The 21,742-nt window shown below is 41.1% G+C and overlaps 1 protein-coding gene across 8 annotated transcripts in view; it reads left to right on the top strand.

Moving 5' to 3' along the window:
- The window catches only part of PALLD (palladin, cytoskeletal associated protein), a 331,056-nt gene extending 311,999 nt beyond the window's left edge, over window positions 1–19,057 (top strand). For all 8 annotated transcript variants that reach the window (XM_061584126.1, XM_061584129.1, XM_061584128.1 and 5 more), the window contains 6 exons: window positions 3,536–3,630; window positions 7,521–7,653; window positions 11,489–11,696; window positions 13,597–13,762; window positions 15,029–15,162; window positions 17,071–19,057. In XM_061584126.1, coding sequence (XP_061440110.1) covers window positions 3,536–3,630; window positions 7,521–7,653; window positions 11,489–11,696; window positions 13,597–13,762; window positions 15,029–15,162; window positions 17,071–17,243 — 909 coding nt within the window. In that variant the 3' untranslated portion in view covers window positions 17,244–19,057. The remainder of the gene's footprint in view (window positions 1–3,535; window positions 3,631–7,520; window positions 7,654–11,488; window positions 11,697–13,596; window positions 13,763–15,028; window positions 15,163–17,070) is intronic.
- Window positions 19,058–21,742: the final 2,685 nt, after the last annotated feature.

Here is a 21,742-nt window from a genome sequence, read left to right as displayed (position 1 = left end):
ATTGTTGGGTCCTCACCTGCAAATGATGCTCATCTAAAAGCTTTGCAACACTGAGAGTACGTATTTTCTGCTACCCCATTAGTGCCTTAGTCCACCCTTTTCTCCCATTAGTTGTGGGGCAAAAGTAGAGTTCTGTTCTGTAAGGTGGGTGACCAACAGAGTGAGGACCTTCTCTATGATACCTACATATCCTTAGAACCCTTCTCAGTAGAGCTGCATTGGACTGTTATACTTGAGGCTTTTTGAAAGGCCTTAAAGACTCATTTTTGTCTTGCTTATTGAATAGAGGTTGGAATATTATTATGTTGTTGAAGTTCTGAATCTGTTATCTTTGTGAATCTGTTTTATTTCTGTTTTTAATAACACCTTATTTTTATGGTTATAAGCCACTTTGAATTGCCTTTGCCTAGGAAAGCAGCATAAAAACATTTTTATTTTTATTTAATGTAGCACACAGAAGATGAGGGAGGTGACGTGGCCTTACATCCTTTTAGTACTTAACATCTTTTAAAGAAGGCTTAGAATTGGGGTGAGGAACCTGGGACCCCCAGATGTTTACCTAGTTGGCTCAGCCAGTGGTTAGGCATGATGAGGTTTATAGTTCAGCAATATCTGGAGGGCCACAGGTTCCTGGCTCCTGCTTTAGAAGTTTAAAGCAGTTGTTTTCAACTTTTTCAGACCTGGGATCCACCTTTTAACCCCAGTCTGCAAATGGGGGTGGGAGGGCACTTTTAATTTTTAATTGCATTTGGCTGGCTGGCTGGCTGGCTCTCTCTGTGTGTCTTGTTCCATGATTCTTACCAGTCAAAGACTAATTTAATGTGTCAAATACTTAAATGACTCCAAAGTCGTAATATAACCCCCCCTTGCCAGTTTACTTTTAAAATTTGCTTTATGTCTTTACGGAAGATAACCCATTGGCTTTCCTCAGCGTGACCTCCTTCCCCCTGCCAGCCCCATTTCCAGTTTCATTTCAGTGACTTTCCTTGCTAAATGTATAAGTTGCTTTTTAAGTGGATAGTGTGCATGTTAATTCTTCTGGATAACAGCTATAGTTCAGGATTTACTGTCAGCTGAGAAAGTTGTACTGTTAAGAAATCCTGTTGGGAGCTGCTGTAGCACAGGGGCTAAGACACTGAGCTACGAATTGGGAAATCCCCCAATTCAACATCCACTCTTATTATTACAGACTTGGGGTGCTATATTTATGTAATTTCTCCCCTCCTTCTTAATGGTTTTGTGTTTTTACTTTGTATTTCATTTCTTTTTTAAAAAACTGAAGACATCAGTATACTGTCCCATAACATAAAAGTTCTCTGGGTCTTATAATAAATAAGGTGGAAAGCTAAACAGGTCTGAGCCTGTTCAGTGCCCAAATGAGAAAGTGCCTGTGAACCAAATGGACCCCTGCCTTGAGTTCCATGATGAAAGAAAAGTGCAGGACATCAATGTACTGAATAAATAACAGTTCTGTGTGAAGTGTTTTGAACACTCAAGAATGCTATTAAAATATTTAGCAGTAGGAGTAATAAACTGTCCATGTAATTGTGATAGCCTTCCTCAGGCTTTGGAGAACAAATTCCTTGTGTTACAAGTGCATAACAAAAATAGCAATATTTATTACTACTTCCACCCAGCTTTGCTGTTCTACCTCTTAGAGTTTTGTGGGGAGGATTTAAATATTTGTGCAAGAAACAATAGCTGACTGGCTACAGGCTCTTTCTGTGTTTATACAGCTGGCTTTGTATGCTTTTGGTGTGACTTTGAAATCCCAGAGGTGTGTAGCTTAATGTACTATTTTGTTAATAGGTAACTTAACTCTCCATACCTAGTTTTTCCCATAACGTAATAACATCCCATACTCCAGTGCCACTTTTAAATGCAATAGCTGCAGTAATTTACCAACCAATATGATTCTGTATGCAACAAATTTTCTTGAAGCCCATTGCAGGACTTCTTTATCAGTTTTACAGTGCAGTCCTATGTCTACTAAAAGGTAAGTCCCATTGTATTCACTGGGACTTATTCCCAGATATGTGTGTATAGAATTGCAGCCAAAATGTCTGAAAGAAGTTCTTCTTTCAACCTGAGTCTGCTACACTTATGGATGCCTTGACCTAAGATTTGCTGGGGATGCCATGTTCTTATGTTTACAAGGTCACCCCATTCACTTCAGTGCAAAAGACAAATTCATCCATGCATAAAATGTTGCATTTTTCGACACACAAAGATTTTGCGCTTTGAGGGAAGGTGAGTTACAAATGTCTAATAATTGTTTGCTGGCAATGTTCCAAAAATATTTAGAAAGACCTTTGGGAGTTGTACTCCAGATAGTTGCATCTTTAAAATGACTTTCAAAGTATGATAAAATACACAGTTGCATTTACTTTGTAGCTGCTGTTCTAGTATCAGTGCAGTTGCATGTGGGATTGTGCCTATGCAGTGTGAAAGCTTTACAAGTTCATACTTTAGAAGAGATCTATGTAACAGCCTTGTTTTGAATTATTGCAGCACGCCTCAGATCTACCTTCAGATTTTGCAATATTCTAAGCCTGTAGCAGATCAGATGATACAATAACATGCTAGGTTATTTACAGAGAAGTCCCAGTGAAATAAGTGAGACAGGATAGATATAAAATGGGTGAAGACAGAGACGAGGGTGTTATTTAAAAATGAATTTATGCAATCATGGATGCTCATTATGCTTAGTGTAATTCCATCACACAGTGGCTTGGCATGATCCTGTTTCTACAGCTGATGATTAGAGTGTGTGCACTTGGCAACGAGTTCAGCTCCAGGCTGAGACATGTCTCCTCTTGTGATGCAGAGGTACTGTCGCTGCCAAGCCTGGTGTCAGGGAATGACATCATTAGGCACTTTCTTAGGCCTATACCCCAGCAAGATGGTCTCTGACTGCTGGAGCCTCCTGGGCCCTGATCCTCCTCCTCTGCTTACCCACCCTCACTAAGTGAGTTAACAACAATGGAGTAGGGAGAAGGAGGGAGAAATTGCTTCCCAGGTTGCACTGTCCCTCTGGATGACAGTGTAGATTGGTCTAAGAAGGAAAGGAAAAATAAGTGGATGAATGCTGTGAGGGTGAGGAGAAGTGATCCCACTGAGGTCATTTTCCCCAACAGCTGGACAAACCTTGGAGCTGCCATTGGTGGTTGTTGTACAGCTTGCTTCATATTCTTTGTGCATCCTCAGTGGCTTTCTATAGACTCCCTGGGTTCTCCTGCTCTTCTGTAGATGTTCCAGTGGTATCCTCTGCCCTTTTATAGGGTCCCTCAGTTCGACTGGCCCTCTCCTTCTCTCACCCATGCATCCACCAGTTGTGGGATTTGCAGTAGAAGCTGGGGTGACACTACCATGGAGGTACACAAAACTGAAATAAAAAATATCTTGGAACATTTTGTTTTTAAAAAATACAAGCATTTGGTACAATGCATTTGGTAGATTTAGTTGTCCGGAAGTATTTTCAATATAGTTTTTCAAATGTATAACTTCTCATTTTTTTTCTTCCAATGTTTGATAGGGCAGGGTAAGCTGTACAGGAAGGCTGATGGTCCAAGCTGTCAACCAGAGAGGGCGTAGTCCCCGGACACCACCTAGCCAGCCTCATGTCAGAAGGTACTATAGTCATATGTGAACCTTTCTCAAGAGCTCTAGACATGAAGAATTTTTTATGGTTCCAAAACTGAAATAAATACTTGCATGTTTATTTCTTGCTTTGATTACCAAGATTCTTGATGTTGTTAGCAGTTCATCTTAGGAAACTTTGCAGTTAGCTGCCCAAAAGGTTCACCTCAAACCTGAATCTAATTGCTGCTGAACTGTGCCTTAAAATAGTGACATGAGTATAAGAAATGTATACCATAGTAAAATTCATAGATCACCCCAGGTGCACATGTCTAGGGCTGGGGTTCCATGGTTTGGGTGCCACTACTGAAAAAGTCCCCTCTCTTGTAATCACCTGTTTTACCTCAGAAAGTATATGCCAATTGCCAGGCAGATGTTTGTGGGAGAAGGCAGTCCTTAAAATCCCAAGCCAGTTAGTGGTTAAAGGCTGAAATTCCTACAAAAAACCAAAGTACTGTTGGATCCATTTTGATGGAGGCCTGGTTTGTACATCACATTAAACCAAACCATGGCTTAGTGCAAAGGCACAGGTTCCTGGGGAGGAGATCCTAGCTGCTTCACTCCTCTCCAGTTATTTTGCCGCTGCACGGTGCTAAACCAAAGTATGGCTTAACATCTTGTCCAAACCCGGGCTCATGGTTTGGCTGTGTCCTGACTAACCACAAGCTATCCTGTGGTTTACAGCTCATAATTTGTCCAGAAGTGCTAAACCATGAGCCCAGGTATGGATGACATGCTAAGCCAAACTATGTGCTCAGTGTGGCACAGCAACAAAACAACCAGAAAGGAGCAAAGCGACTGGGAACTCCTGTTCAGGAGCTCATGTGTTCAGTTAGTGTGACATTGTTTTCGCTTAGCATGATGTGCAAACAAGGCAGTGCATCTTAGAGGTTGCTCCAGGTTTTATGCAGCAGCTGGGTTTCACTGGTGTTCACTGCGTTGGACATATAAAAATTGAAAAGATGCATGACCCCTCAACAATGTACATGTGTACCATGGCAAACACTAGTAGGACACACATAAAGTGTGAAGCAGCACTTAGCAGCCTTGTCCTGATGTTCACTAGAAAAAGCTTCCCACTGCTGTGTTTCCTCCAACCTTAACCTAGTTGGAGTAAGCAAAGTAAGCTTTAGCGTGAAAAGCATGATTTATTTATTTTATTTATTATTTGATTTATATCCTGCCCTTCCTCCCAGCAGGAGCCCAGGGCGGCAAAGAAAAGCACTAAAAACTTTAAAGCATCATAAAAACAAACTTTAAAACACATTAAAACAAAACATCTTTAAAAACGTTTCTTAAAGCTTTCAAAACATCGTCTTAAGATTAAAAACATTTTAAAAAAGAAGGTTTAAGAACATCTTAAAAAGCAATTCCAACACAGATGCAGACTGGGGTAGGTCTCAACTTAAAAGGCTTGTTGAAAGAGGAAGGTGTTCAATAGGTGCCGAAAAGATAACAGAGATGGTGCCTGTCTAATATTTAAGGGAAGGGAATTCTACAGGGTAAGTGCTGCCACACCAAAGGTCTGTTTCCTATGTTGTGCAGAATGGACCTCCCGATAAGATGGTATCTGCAGGAGGCCCTTGCCTGCAGAGTGCAGTGATGGACTGGGTATATAAGGAGCAAGATGGTCTTTCAGGTGTCCTGGTCCCAAGTTGTATAGGGCTTTGGAAGTTTGTTGTAAGAAACTGAGTTTAGGTTTTCATTAAAATCTTTCCCTCAGTGATGTGTGTTCTACAGAAACTAGTTAAGTGTGTGTGCATACTGCCATATTTTCAGACATTGCAAGGATGAGAAATGTAGAAGGCTATGATAACAGAAAGGCAAGAGGAAAAATCCAGAAAAAACTAAAATAAGTAGTGAAGGATGTGATCCAGTCAAATTTAAGAATTTTTGATCTACAGCCATTTTCAGCAACAGATTAAACATGGGTTTGAATCTCTCCCACTGAAATCATTTAGACTTGATAAATTTGGCAGGATAGTTTCCAATTTATGTATGTATGTATGTATGTTTCAAGCTACATAACATATATTTGGTCCAGAGAGAGATTTAGATGCACCATTCCACATTCTCATATTGATGTTCTTATATGGGTGTGTGTAATATATCCAATACTAATTGAAACATGATGGTGTTGCTAACATCTGGCACTTCATATATTTTCAAGCTTCTGTCAGCACTCAGTTTTGGATGTGTGTATAATAGAGCAAACCCCATGTGACTCATGAATAGGAAGCCTCGATTTAATTTTATGTCCTAGAAAGCATGCAGAGGTTGCCTTTTGCTCCCTTGCATCTTACTCATTTTATTGACCTATATTGAGTAGAGTGCTTTCATCTCCCTCCCCCCTGCAAAATTATTCCGAAAGCCAACAATTTGTTTAGGGTGCATAAGAAGAATCGTACCCACCTCAGTCCAAGTCTAGTTTGAAATTAATGAAAGTTTAGGGAGGAGATGTAGGTGCTCAGAAGTCAGAGAGCATATGTTTAGAATCTAGTCCATCATTTTGGTCATATTTGCTTTTTTAGAGTGCTTGGGTTGCTGAGAGCGTGGGAATAATGTTTATCATGAAAAACCTCTGGTTTTTTACATTCCCTCTTCCCATTGCTACTCTCACCCCTTCTTATTTAGATTCTTAAATGGAGTTAACCAAGGCCAGTTTTAGTCCCCAATCCCTGGATGATGTGCTCTTCTTTCTTCTCTCCCCCTGCCGCAACCAATTTTCCCCCTGGCAGGGCCATTCTGAGGCAAAAGACAAGATGGTGGTTCCCCATTCTGTGTCCAGACACTCACTATAGTGTACTGGCAGTTGAATCTTTATTCAACAATGGCAGGGGATCACCATCCTCCACTTCATCTGAGAGCAGCAGGCTAGCTTAGGAGGTGAATGAAAAGCCTCTGGCACACATAGCTGTGACCTCCAGCAAAGATGTATGGCTAGAGATGTGTAGGCCTGGGGGGGGGGGAATGGTAAAATTCAGGGGAGAAAGCCTGTTCTTTATTTTTTGTTTTCCACTGGGCCGTCACATCTCTAGGAATGGCTGGGAGAGCTGCGCTGCCGTTGCCTCCCAGCATACGCTGCCTGAGCGATTGCCTTCCTCTGCCTAATGGTAAGACCAGCGCTAATAGGTTGCATACTCAGGGAAGGAAGTGTTTCCAAGTTACTGCTCATATTGTAGACAGCCAATCTTACCTTAAGTGGCATCACCACAAAGTAACTGTGTTAGGAAACTGCAAGCAATGGGTTGGAGGTTTCTTCAATTAGCAGAATGGTACCTACAACCAAGTCTGTATAAGCAGTGGCACCTTGGAGATGTTCTTGCATCGCTAATGCCGTCACATAGGCAGCATTTTTGTTAAAGCATTTTAAAAACTTGTTTAAAGAAAGAAAAAAGAGAAAAGCTGCCACCCGTAAGATCTCCACCATCTGAAGTGGCCATCTCACCTTTCCTCCCAAGGTAGTAAGCCCACATCTGGAGCTGATATGGACTTGGCTATTCATATTGATTATTCATTCTCTCCACAGGCAGCCCCCAAAGTGAGTATAGCTAAATTAAGGTGTGTGTTTTAAAAAAGAGAGATAAATTCTGGGCTCATCCTATAATCATTGGCAAATAAGCAGGATAGATTCAGTGAGTGTTGCATAGGTGCAATGTCTCAATCTCTGGTGCTGTGCTGACATTATGAGCTTAACCAGGACAATGTGCTGGTATGCCAGTACAGATCAGCACTGCTTAGTTGGAAACCGTCTGTCAACTTTGTTAGATACAGCCTAGCAACATTGTACAGAGCTGTTGCATGGTAGAGACTCAAGGTTACTTAAATGGTTAGGGCAGAACCTGGGGTGGAAAATGAGTGTATTCTGTATATTTTTACAGACCACGATCTCGATCAAGGGATAGTGGAGATGAAAATGAACCAATTCAGGAACGTTTCTTTCGACCTCATTTCCTGCAGGCCCCAGGAGATCTGATTGTTCAAGAAGGAAAACTTTGCAGAATGGACTGCAAGGTACATTTTTAGTTTTATTTTAACCTTTGGAAATAGGTCATATTCAACTGGATTTTACAATCATCATATTTACTTTTTGTCAAATATATGGGAATGTTTTGGGATGGTGAGCCTAATAGTAAACTTAAGTACATTTCACTTTTTTCACTTTAAATCTGTCACGCTATTGCTTATATAGAGGTGACTCCAATAAAATTGTGTTGTAGTTTGATTACTGATCAGATCATAAATGTACAGGCTGAGTTCCAGTTCAGCATTTTAAAGTCAGTTCTATATCTCCAGTAGATACCAAAAATTATTAAGCCAGAGATTTATAATATGTTATGAAATGTTAGCACATGAAAAATGACATTGTAAAAGTTAACTGTAAGCATAGAACTATATTCATAGACAAAGTATGTGCTCCCTCTAGTGGATTTGAATTAGTGAATTTCCAAAATAGAGTAAGCCCCATTAAAAATAAAATACACATTGAGTAGACATGCATTGCTGGAACAATGAGAGCAGGAAGGATAGAAATATGTCCAGGAGAAATACTCCAGCATATCAGAAGTCAGAGGTCATCTACTTTTGTTCTCCCATTTCTAGAGTACAACTATTATGTAGTTAGAAAAACAACAAAAAACCTTCTTATCTCCAAGCGCTGTGTCCCTCTGTTAGGTTGTAGTCCTAACCCTCACTTACCTGGAAGTAAGCCCCATTGAATTCAATAGGACTTACTTTGGAGTAGACATGGTTCAGATTGCACAGTTAGGCTCTTTCAGAGAGTTCCTTCTCTCAGCGGTGCCTTGCTGCTCCTGCAGCTATCACCCCTCCTCTTAAGTCTGCTTCCTTTCCTGACCGGGGATCCACAAAGCGGCTTCCAGATCAGAATGTGCATGTGCCATCTATTGTCTCCCCTCCCCTCCCTATCCCAGCTGAAGCACAAGTGCCACAAAGAAGCCCTTTCCGAAAGGGCTTGCTTCTGGACCAGATCCTCTGTATGCATTGCTTTGAACTTGCCAGTCAGCGCCTCACCCCATCTCCCCTCCCATGCAGTACCTGTTCCTTTTCCAGCTGGAGAGCGACTGCCACAAAAGGACTTCTGGGCCTGCCAGCTGGTTGTTTAGTGGTGAGGCAACTTGCTGGTGGTGCAGAGACTCCCCAAACGCTCTGGCTGCATGCTGTGTACACATCTGTTAAGAGATTCTGACCTGGCCCCACATCCTGCTCCCAGTAGCTGCTGTCAGTGCCAGGTGCATGCAGTCATCCTGATTTACATGAACCCCTGAACACCCGGTGGGGTCAGGCTTGTGAGGGGTCCTCCTGGGTCCTTGGCCAGTGTCTGACCTGGCCCATTGCTGCCACTAGGCCTTGGTAAGATATATTCTGTTTATCTTCTCTACATTCAACTTGATTTTAAAAGGTCTAATAAGTCTTTGCTCTGAGCATGCAGAAAATGTCACACCACTTCCTCAGGGTTTTTAAAGATAATTTCTTATCCTTTTCAGCTAACTTTAATTATACAGAAATTTTCCCTTGCTTGCTGATGTCACCAGATTTTCACGCTTTGTGTTACTTGACCTGCCAAACGTAATATAATTTTGTATCCAGTTGGGAAATAATTTTTCATCAATGAATTTATCCTATTTACAATACATTCACAATGGGCAAGCTTAAAATCTCAGTAAATAAATGGCTAGATGTAGTCTGATGGCTGACTCCGATACCTCCTTGTGAAATGGACAAATTGCCTGCCTGTAAAGCTGGCATAGTGCCATGTTTCCTATATTATGTTAGCATAACAATTACATCGCCTCACTTGAGCCACATGCGCAGGTGAAGGCTGTAATTCACCTGTTAACAGTGAGCCAATGTTGAAGTAAGTTCTGTATTGAAATACATCTGCACAGACAGGGAAAAATAAAATGCAAATTGTAAGCCTTCAACATTCCGTTTCTCTTCCTCTTTTTAACCCAGAGGTGGGAAACCCCAGGCCCCCAGGGGCCAAATGTGGCCCTCCAAGCTTTTCTGCCCAGTCCTTATCACTTTCGCCAGACCACACACCCCACTGGCCTTGTTCCAGCCCCTCCTTAAATGCTATTTCTTGGCTGAAAGGTGTCCTTGAAGTGTGATAATGCCTCTTGAGTGCCTGGATGGAAAGATGGGTGTGGGTATGTAGAAACATCTGGCTTATGTGTAGCTGCTGGAATGCAGCCCGCTGTACAAAGGTAAGAGATTCATCGGTTGCTGTGTCTACTTTTTGCCTCTGGCTCCTTCCACCACTGGCATGTGGCTCTTGGAAGATTGCCAGTGATGAATGTGGTCCTTGGCCTGAAATAGGTCCCCACTACCATTTTATCTCATTTAGTCTTCTTGAATTCTTACATACATGCAAGTTGAAAGCAATCCCATTTGATAGGTGTTCAGGCACTTTGTGTAACCAAACTATGTAATTCAGAATTGCACTTGTCTGCTTTTAATAATAATAATAATAATAATAATAAAAAATTTTGAGTCGCCTATCTGTCCGAGTAAACGGACACTCTAGGCGACGTACAATAATATAAAACATAATATACATATCAAACAACAACATAATTAATCTAAAAACCAACCTTCAATTTAAATACAGCATGAAACTAATCTGCCCCAATCCTGTAGGCCTGCCTGAACAGCCAGGTCTTTAAGGCTCGGTGAAAACCTATCAAGGAGGGAGCATGTCGCAGATCAAAAGGAAGGGAATTCCAGAGGGTGGGGGCCACAACCGAAAATGCCCTCTCTCTGGTCCGCACCAGCCTGGCTGTTTTAACCGGTGGAACCGAGAGAGTCTTGTGAGGCTTGTGAGGCTGATCTCGTCAGGCGGCATGATTGGTGATTCTGGAGGCGTTCCTTCAGATAAACTGGGCCGAAACCGTATAGGGTTTTAAAGGTCAACACCAACACCTTGAATTGGGCCCGGTAGGCAACTGGTAGCCAGTGAAGATCTATTAACACTGGAGTGATATGATCACAGCGACGGCTATGCTTGATCAAGCGCGCCGCCGCATTCTGTACCAGCTGTAACTTCCGGACCGTTTTCAAGGGTAACCCCACATAGAGCGTATTACAGTAGTCTAAGCGGGAGGAGACCAGGGCATGTATCACTCGTGGGAGCAGATGAACAGGAAGGTATGGTCGCAGTCTCTGTATCAGATGTAATTGAAGCCCTCCTGAGCTTTTCATGACATGGGTGCTAAAACATTTTATAAGCAGTAGTTGTTATTAATGATACACATATTTGAACAAGCTGTGGTTGGTTCAAAGCATCCTGAATACAGAGTATAATAAGTGGCAAATGGTGTATCGCTGGAACGGAATTTCAAGTTCAGTGAAAGATTTCCAACACATTCCTCCTTTTATTTATTTATTTATTTATTTATTTATTATTTTACAGTGCTTGGCTCCATGCAATTGCTGTGGAGAAAAGACTATTGAAAAGATTCCTACTCTTGGTAGTAATCAAGGACAAAAGTATAAGGAGCTGACTGACTGCATGTGGAGGTTTATCATTCTGTATGTCATGATATCTAAAGCTATTAAGGAACGTCTATTCAGATGGAACTACACTTTGCCATTGAAGGCTAAGGGTGCTTGGAAGTCCTCTCAAATATAGCTTTAAAAGTGATGATGGATTTTGATACATATATAGTCTTGAAGGTCTGGAAGGGGGGGGGGATTTTTTCCAGGCGGTAGTTCCAAGCCTTCAGTTCTCAATGCACTTTAACACAATATATCCAAACAAATGCTGATACTCTTTCTACAGTCTCTCCATGCTTTTGGCTCACTGAGGCCTCTTCTGCTTTCTGTTTGAAAGGTCAGTGGCTTGCCAACTCCAGATATCAGCTGGCAACTCAATGGAAGAGTAATGCGTTCTGATAGCTCCCACAAAATGCTTGTACGTGAAAATGGTGTGCACTCCTTGATCATAGAGCCTGTCACAGCAAAGGATGCCGGCATCTATACATGTGTTGCCACCAATCGAGCTGGTCAGAACACATTCAGCCTGGAACTGATTGTAGCAGGTAACAAACATCTCCATAACTGGTCTCCTGCTTAGTTTACAAGGAGTCATTTATTCTGACATAGTGTTGCTTTTTGCGCTGCTCTTTTTGAAGATGCATTTTGCCTCTTTGACAGTGAATCATTTTCTCCTTTGGCTTTTAGAATTTGGGGATAATCAATTACACTCTTCTTTATTTTCCAAGAGTCCTAGAGAGATGTTCTCAGGAAAAAATTAATAAGTGCTCAAAGCACTTCACAACCATTTTCTTGGTACATAAGCCCACATTTGGGGAGATGATGGGTAAGGCTACCATGTGGTCCTGACTGTAAGAGGGGATTGCTTGCCTAAAGCTATCCAGTTAGGCCTGTAGCACCGCACCACCACCATCCTCGAGCTGTGCTTTTTTTAGAAATTGCCTTTTCAGTTTGTGACATGACAATGACAACCTCCATTTAAAGAATAATACTTTGATTTAAGAATAGAAGCAATTTAAGAATAGGAGCCTCTGAAAAATTTAGTGAATAAGGCAGAGCGAGGGCACACAAAAGCCTCATTTGGTTGTTCAACTGGAAGGAAAATATAAAGGCCAGGAACAAGGTTAGAAGGAGGGATTCTCAAGGAGGAATTAACAAACATACCCTGAAGTATTTATTTTCTCTCTACCCTTCCCTAAACTTGTAGTGTGGACAAATTCGTTTTTCAGGTGGAATCTAACACTGAGATACCTAATGCAACATCAAAGCTAGGCTCAGGAGCTGACTGTCTTTACCAAAGTAGTTCTGTTCATGAAGAATCAGACCACAGGTGAAAGGGGACTGTACTGTGCAGTCTGAATTTGCTGGGATGTGATTGAATCCCACTTGAAAATTATGACAGTCTGTAGGCACCCCTAGTTAATTAATGGGCAAACTGAACTTTCAGCTGATGCCTTCTGTTTAAACTGCACTACACCAGCTTTCAAATAAGCAAGAAAAATGCTCGCAAGTATATAATTAATGGAAGATACTCTAGATGGGTGAGCAACCACTGCATTTCTCTCAGTGCTATCAAACTGCATATGGGATGTTTAGTAGTTCTTGGTGGATTCATTCTAAATTTGGTGAATTGGTGAGCTGAATTCACTCTGCAATAGCTCACATTGTAGAGACGAGTGCATCCAGAGCAATGACTGTATGAAGGAGCAGTGTGTTTGACTATAGGGGATGTTTAAATGTTATCCTAGCTTCTCTGAGTAGTTTCCATGTTGCTTTGCTAATATGTGAAAGTTCCAACCACAAATGGGAAAAATTGCCTGGGTTCTAATCATGGGATCAACATCCTGCCTTCAAGAAGGGGAGGGGGTCTCCTTACTTAGTAAAAAGGCCCTTGAAATCAGCCCCTCCCACACCCATGTGCTTGGATAATTTAAATAGCACTGCACCTGGGGAGGGGAATTGTGCAAAAGCAGGTCCGGTGCAGCTAAGAGAAGGCTTACAAAGCCTCTGTGTGAGGGGGAAATTAAAGCAGGGACGTTACCCTCATCCCACTAAAGATATGAACAACTTTTATTAGCATTTGCTCTTCTGTGTTTTTTGTTTGTTTAAAAAACACAATTAAAAACTCAGCATAATCCCCAGGCAGCTGAGCACTTTTAAGTTCCTGATTTCAGCGGGTGAGAAATAAGAATCTGTACAACTTTCAGTTGAAATCAATGTGAGGCTGCCTTGTATATTGCCCTTGTATATTTTTCTAATTTGTTGGGGGCATTAGGTTCCTGCATCATGACCATTGGCAAATGGAGAAAACTTTGCCTTTCCCAGTGCCACTAGCTGCCATGTGCTGCTCCTGCTCAGAAACACCAAGGCAACTCGGGAAAATAAGTATGAAATATTTTATTAGTGCAAAGGAGGGATGACAACAAGTCATGTCTTTTCTTACAGCTAAGGAAGCACACAAGCCACCTGTATTTGTAGAAAAGCTACAAAACACAGGAGTAGCTGAGGGGTATCCCGTGCGACTGGAATGCCGGGTTTCAGGTGTGCCACACCCTCAGATCTTCTGGAAGAAAGAAAATGAGTCACTGACATACAACACTGACAGAGTGAGGTTAGTTGCCATTTGTTAATTTCTGAATCTCTGATGAATATTGAAAAGTTCATGTATTGCAGGTGTGGGGAGCCTTTGGCCCTGCAAATATGACTGAACTACAATTAATGTTTCTGTGACTGTATTGTGTATGATTTTATTGTGAGCCGCCCTGAGTGCCCTATTGTAGAGTAGAAGAGTGGGAGAGAAATATTTTAAATAAATAAACTTCCATCAGCCCCAACAAGCATGGTCAACAGCCAGGGATGATGAGAATTGTAATTCAGCAACATCTGGAGTGCCAAAGTTTCCCCACAGCTGGTGTATTGTGTTGGTCAGCGGTTAAATTCACTTTGATTTCTTGAGTAGGCTTGGGATCTGTGGATGGGCTGTAATGGCGGTAGGTTTTTGGAGGGGGGGGGACTGACAGTCTCCTGGCAGTGGGAAACACAGTATAGCTGAATTTGATTTTGTGGCTCACAGCATAGGAAGACTGAGTTTTGCAAAATGAAATTGAATTAAAAGCTTTCTTTTTATTTTTATTGAAAGCATGTGTTGATAGGAGTATATCTACCAGATGCTTACTTTAATGATCAACATATCATTCACCACATTGGGTCATACTGCTTTATTATATATATTTAAAAAACCCTGACAATTACAGTACAATAAAGTAAAGTTTTAAATAGACAAAAATGCTGTGTTTGGCTAAACAAAAAAATCCCAAAAAATAACATGTAATAAAGTGTTATTTCTAAATTCTTCAAAAATACCCATAATAAGTATTGCAAACAAACAGCTGAACACAGCAGGATGCCAAACCTCCACTCTCCATCTTGATGTCAAAAACCTTCTCCAAACATAGTAGGCTGCAGAATGCCATAGGTTTGGGTGGTGGAGTATGGGATGAGTATAGCACAAGAAAAAATAGGGAGGGAAGGAACAGGAGATAAATGTTGGTTTCTTATAGCATGGCCAATGGTCAGGGATGATGGTACTTGTAGTCCAACAACATCTGGAGAGGCACAGGTTTCCCATCCCTGAATTATATCTTTTCATTTCCCAATGGGAGGGGGCAACAGTGGTAAAAGTGATGGGTAAGCTTAGATTTACCCGGGAAAAGTTGTGGGTAGGCTCAACTTGCCCTGAAATTAATCGCTGGTTTTGATCTAATCAAGGGATTGAAAACTATCATCTTAAATTCAAATTCTGAATGAGAAAACTATTACAGTTAAAAATCATGCATGTATGCAGCTTTCTCACTATTCTTATTTACTTCCTTTCCAGCATGCACCAGGATAACCATGGCTATATCTGCCTGCTTGTTCAGGGAGCTACAAAAGATGATGCTGGTTGGTACACTGTGTCAGCAAAGAATGAGGCTGGGATTGTGTCCTGCACAGCAAGGTTGGATGTGTACAGTAAGTTTATTCTTTAGGATGCTTTAGGTCTTTGGGTGAAGAACAATAGTATTCAATAGCAGGGATGGGGAACCCGTGGCCCTCCAGATATGGTTGGACTTCATCAGGCCCAGCCAACATGACCTATGGTGGGGGGATGATGGAAGTTGGAGTCCAGCAACATCTGGAGGGCCACAAGTTCCTCATCCCTGTTCTATAGAATAAACCAGGTTTATTGCACTTTAGATCAGGCCTACCTATACAATATAGCCTTCTACCTGTAGACTATGTGGTGAATACCAAACATATTTTTGCAAAACTATCAGCATATATATGGAATTTGCAGGTGGAGCTGAAATAATGCCTTCATTGTGCTCTGCATTGCTTGTACCATCCCTAGCTTCAGAGGTGTGCATAGGTTTTTCCAGCCTTTTTTCCAACCAGCCAGGCATGTTTCATAGTCTGCCTGTGAATGAGACTACTTCAGGACTGAGTTGTACATAATATTTTAGGTGTACTACCACAATATTTTATTAAAACGTCATTAGGAAAACAACAGCAAGATGTGAATGAGTGACATGTTAAACCAATGCACTCAGTGAAGTGTCCAGATTGGCTGCACTCACTCTCAAACCCAGGCTAGCTGCAACATAGTATATGGGAAAGTCCCTACTGTCTGAACTGCTGAGAGTGAATTCCGTATGTCCTGTTGCAAAGTTCACTAAGGGGTAGGGGCAAGCAGAAGGGGCAGGGGATAGTGCATAAAAATGGAGTAAGATATGTGTGGTTGGAAGAAAGTAGAGGACTACAGGTAGAGGGCTACCTATATTGTGTAGATAGGTTTGATCTAATGTGAATTAAACCTGATTTATAAATTTTTGTAGAACAGGGATGGGGAATTTGTGGCCTTCCAGATGTTGTTGGACTCCAACTTCTATCATCCTTCAGAGAGAAGGTCCTGAGACATATTTATTTTATTTATTTATTATTTGATGTATATCCCGCCCTTCCTCCGAGCAGGGACCCGTACAGTAGTAGTGCACAGCACTTTGGGATGGAAGAGAAGAAAAATATAAATTACCAGAAAAAGGGACGCAGAGAGGCCTGTCGTTCTGTAGAGGCACAAGTGTATGTGCTAGGGGGTTATCAGAAAATAGATGAAAATATGCTGCTGTACGTTATTTGTATTAGGCTTTTAAGACTTGTTTCAGCTGGTGGAGTTACTGGCCATGGCTTCAAATGGAAGGGTTACAAACAAAGGAATCAGTCTGATACTGAGTCAGACCTCTGGTCCATCTAGCTCAGTATTGTCTCCACCAGCCTTCCTTAATATGGTGCCCTCCAATGTTTTGGGCTACAGCTCTCATCACCCCTTACTATTGGCCATGCTGGCTGTGGTTGGTGGGAGTTGTAGTGTAAAACATCTGTAAGGCACTAGGTTGGGAAGTCTGGTCTACACTGACTGGCAGCAGCTCTCAAGGGTTTCAAAATGTTCTAAGCCCTATCTGAGGATGCTGTGGACTGAGCCTGGTGCCTTCTGGGTACAAAGCCTATCACTGAGCTCTAGTCCTTCCCCTAGAGTTCTGTTATAGGTAAAGTATCCTCTTCAATGAAATAACTCTGTGTGTCATCATTGTGACACCAGAAGCTGTCCTTTGTATGCTCACATTTGAGGAAAGGGAAAATGCCTTTTTAGGATTTTTCTTCTCTTCATGCTGCTTAGAAGACAAATAATCCTTCCAAACCTGAATGTTCTCATAGCACTAGTTTAGAATAACATGACAAAGAAGAAATGCTGGGTCAAGGAGATTTCCTTTAATATGTTGCCAAAGGAGCTCTTCCTCTTAACCAATGCTAACAAGCTCTTAAATTTCCAGTTGTGATGCTTATGTTACAGCAGCAAATGCTTTTCTCTTTCACTTTCTGCAGCTCAGTGGCAACAACAACCCCAGACCACCAAGCCAAAGAAAGTGCGTCCCTCAGCTAGTCGATATGCAGCACTTTCTGACCAAGGACTAGACATCAAAGCTGCATTTCAGCCAGAAGCAAACCCAGGACATCTGACACTGCAATCTGGATTGGTAGAAAGTGATGATCTGTAGATCTTAGCTATCAGGTCTACCATTTTCTTTCACAGTGAAAACACTGAAAGCCATTGTCTTGACCAATGATAACTTATGCCACTTTATGTGAAAAGCAAACACTTTTGTGTGCAAAAGATAAAAAACACCTGAATCATCTATTTCTTGCTCATTATAACAAATTAAAGTAGGGATTATTAAATAGAAATGTACAGCCCCCACACACAAAAATCACCTTCAGCATAACCATTTATTATAACTATGTGAGTAGTACAATTTTGAATAATCCTATTCACAAATGCCAAATGCTGACGTGAATGAGGTTTTTCAAAAGCAAGCACACAGCAGAACTTATTACCAAGTGCCTTTGCCAGTTGTAGGTGCTATAACTCATAATGAATAGTGCTAGTCATTTTATTGGGCCACAACACAGCTACAAGTATATTGACAACACATCCTGATAATGGCAGTGAAAATGTGCAATACCAATAAAGAAGATGAAGAAAGGGGGAGAGATCTAAATGAAATGTGTATCTCTGTAAATGGTTTCCTATTCTTAACGGAAAAGGGGCTACTTGCTTAAAGGGGCTTAGTATGAGCAAGGAAGCTTCACATCTGAAGGCTTCATTTAACTTTTGCCAATTAAGAAGTGGTTGACTTGCAATGGTATTGCCAGGCTAACTCAGCCATAAAATTTAAAATCTGGACATTATGATAGGATTGTTTTACAGTGTTAAGTTTTGTAACAGTGGGATGGGACAGGGGCAAAAAAGCCAGACCTTCCTCAGAGAATGAAAATGCATGAAAAAACATTGCACTTCTCTTTGAAATTCCAGGGTTACCTAAATGCTTTAAGTAATAATAATAATACTGGAGATTTGCTTGACCAGAACCTATTTGACATAAGCAAGGATAATCAGGAGTATAGTGTAAGTGGGAAAAGGAGCGAGTCTGCAAGGGTTTAAATGATAAGCACACATCATAGAGAATAGCTGAGTAGATATGAGGGAATGCAGAATGATAAAGAAAATGGTGTTATATTTTAAACACTGCATGCATGTGTACTAGATGTTACTTTTCGTGTTCTTGCTTACTGCAGAATGAACAACCACCCTGCCTATGGCTGTGGCCTTGTGAAGAAAGTAAAAATGGTCAAATTCCCAGAATGTAGACTAGTTCTGCATCTAACTGGACTTCACTTAGATAGCATTAAGCCATTTCGATTCAAAATCAATTTGAATTGAAGGAGTGGAAGACTTCAGTTGGGTCTGGCAGGAAAAAAATGTGGCTTTGATGGTACAAGAGTATTTTGCTACAAAAGGAAAACACTGTGTTCCTTATACGAAGCACGTTTATAGTATTTATAATAAAAATGTTGAATCTTTTATCTCAACTCAAGTTATTCAAGTGCAGTACTTTTTTTAAAAAAGTTTTGTATTATGTACCACACCATATATTTTGCATTACTGCTATACATGTATTGCTTTGCACCTCATGTTATGTACACAGACCAGGTTTTTAGTGGCTAATAAAAACATTTAGCACAGAAGATAGTTCTTTTTCTACGCAAATTGCTGCAAGTGGTTACGGCCTCAGTTATAGGAACTTCTTGCATATTTGTACTGTCGTACACAATCTGTCCTATAAGACTGTCCTAATGTCATATCATTCGCTTACCAAATTCTTCTCAAATGTGACTTGCTAATCTCTTATTTGTTTAGCTTCACTAGTAGCATTTTGCTTATTTTTATTTGTATTTATAAAAAAGTACAATCATAATTCTTTGGATTGTTGTGCTGATATGTGGGTTTAACATCAATAAATATTACACAAATCAATAATGTGTGTGCTGTCTGGATTAAGAGCTGAAGACATCACAGCTGCACTCCTACCTACTTAACTAAAGAGTAAGGTCTATTGAATTCAGTGAGACTTGAGTTGCATGCTTAGGATTCCACTGTATGGTTACAACCTAGTCATGTATTTTTTTTAAGCCAATCTGACTGAAATTAGTTTCTCCTGAAATCTGGACCACTTTCCCTATTACCTGAGTTAATGGCAAATAAGTCTTGACAGATGGGAGCTCTAACCTGGAAGATGCATTTGCTGTCACCTGCGTCTACCACTGCATCCCAAAGGTATGTTAAGATGTTGGGGAAGGGACTTGCTTTGTTTTGGAGCCTAAAGAAGGGGGAAAACACCTAAACAATTAATACATACAATCTGAGTGGTCACTATGTCATCTCTGATAAATATGGTGGGAAGACCTCATGGTACTCTCTTCAGTCCTTTATTTTAACCTACATGCCCTTATCAATGTGAAAGTTTCAAATTAGACAGCTGTTTGTCATGCAAAACATAGGATTAGCACAGGCACACACCAAATCCTCCTTACACGTAGGAACACCATTCTCCACTTTTACATACCCTGAGATATGGAGTGGCCTTCTACTGAGTCACTCCACTGGCCCATCCATCTAGCCTATATTGTCTATTCTGACTAGCAGAGTCTCAGGAAGACGTGTTAAGAACATAAGAAGGCCCTATTGGGTCAGGACAAAGGCCCATCTAATCCAGCATCCTGTTCTCGCAGTGGCTAACTAGACACACATAAGAAACCAGAAAGCAGAACATGGGGGCAATAGCAGTCTCTCCACTTTTGACTCCCAGCAACTAGTATTCAGACACCTCCATTCGTGGAAGAAGAACATAGCCATCATTGCTAGTGGACACTGAATTTGTCTATTGCTCTTCTAAACCCATCCAAACCTTGTTATCTGAGATCCTTTTAACTGGAGATGTCGGGTTGAACCTGTGACTTTCTGCATAGAGAGTACATGTTCTGCCACTAAGCTGATGCGTGTTACATGGAACATTAACTAAGGCAGGCAGAGATGTCATCCAGACTGCTTTTTCTTTCTGCAAGATCTAAAAGGGGCAGGAAAATACTTCTTTACAACATGTTAATACAACCAAGAGAACAGATCAAATATCCTTGAGAGAAAAATTTCTTGTTATGTAGTAATGATTTCAGATTAATTTCAAACAGCCTAATTTTTGTGGTTTGATGTTTCTGTGCTACTAAGACAAGGTATTTCACATTTGGTATGGAACCATAACAGCAGAAAGAATTCTTGAATTATACAGCCACAAGAGTGGCTGTATACTATAGTCGGCGGGGATTTTTCACATTCCGCAATGTTAAATGGAAAATAACCCCCCATGCCATTCAGTGGCTTCTCATAAGCTCATTTCAAAACAAAACCTTACAAAACTTATAGTCCTGAACTCAGAAACGCTTGCTTAACAACCCTGTCAATTTTCATGGCGATACACAAAACAGTCACAGAGAATTGAGAGTTCAAAGTCTAAAAAGAGAGAAAAAAACAGCCCTTTGGACTTTTTTCTGCGAGTTCTCATAATCTGTTGAAATTCATTAAAAATCAGCCATGTTCACAGAGTACTTGTAATCCTAATACCGACCTTGCCCCATACTCTGACCTTCATCTACTGCAGTTTAAAAGTTAAAAAAATGCCTGGTTGATTTTTAATTAATTTAAGAAATTTTGGCTGGAAGCCTATTATAACGCGGGGCATGCTCAGTAAGGACCAACTGTCAGTGTTCTAAAAGTCTCACAGCTGCTGGGCTTGGCTAATAAGAGGGCCACACCCACACCAGACTTGATTTCACTTGAGACAGTCATGGCTTCCCTCAAAGAATCCTGGGAAGTGTAGTTTGTGAAGGGTGCTGAGAGGAGACTCCTATTCCCGAGAGAATGGTTAATAGTCAGCCACTCTGACTGAAGGTCTGTGAGAGAAACAGGGCATCTCCTAGCAACTCTCAGCACCCTTCACTAACTACACTTCCCAGGATTCTTTGAGAGAAGCCATGATTGGCTTTGAGCCATGGCTTTGAGAGAAGCCATGATAAATTGTTTTTAAAAGATGTGTTTTTAAATTTGTATATTTGTTTTTAATGTTTTTAGTTATTGTAAACCGCCCAGAGAGCTGCGGCTATCGGGCGGTATATAAATACACTAAATAAATAAATGAATAATGATTGTCCAAAGTGTAATAGAGGCCTGGTGTGGATGTGGCCAGGGACAGTTTTGTTTTAAATTTGGGTGGGAGGTAGGGTTGCCAGGTTCAGGGCCTGAGACTGATCCTGTATCTTTAGGAGAAGAGAAAGTTAGCCAAGTGCAGGTGTTCTTGCAACATTGTAATGGGAAAAACCACAAGGTAGAATTCTCCCTTCCCCCAGCACAACTTTGAAAGATACAGAAGACATCTTGGTTGGCAGGCCCAGCCTGGTCAGTTTTACCTATCCTAATCATGATTGCATAGGAGTATATCCGATTCAACTCAATAATCATACAAATGATCAGACCTGCCTTTTCCCTCCTTCCCCTTTCCTCTCCCTTTCTCCTCCCCTCTTCCTTCTTCCGCCTTCCCTGCCCGCTGCAGCCCTCCGTCCCTCCCCCCCCAGTCAGTTTTACCTATCCTAAGCATGATTGCACGGG

This window comes from Rhineura floridana, chromosome 9, assembly GCF_030035675.1.
Source record: "Rhineura floridana isolate rRhiFlo1 chromosome 9, rRhiFlo1.hap2, whole genome shotgun sequence".
Classification (NCBI taxonomy): Eukaryota; Metazoa; Chordata; class Lepidosauria; order Squamata; family Rhineuridae; genus Rhineura; species Rhineura floridana.
Note: the sequence above shows the minus strand (reverse complement) of the source record. Positions and strands in the feature narration are given on the sequence as shown.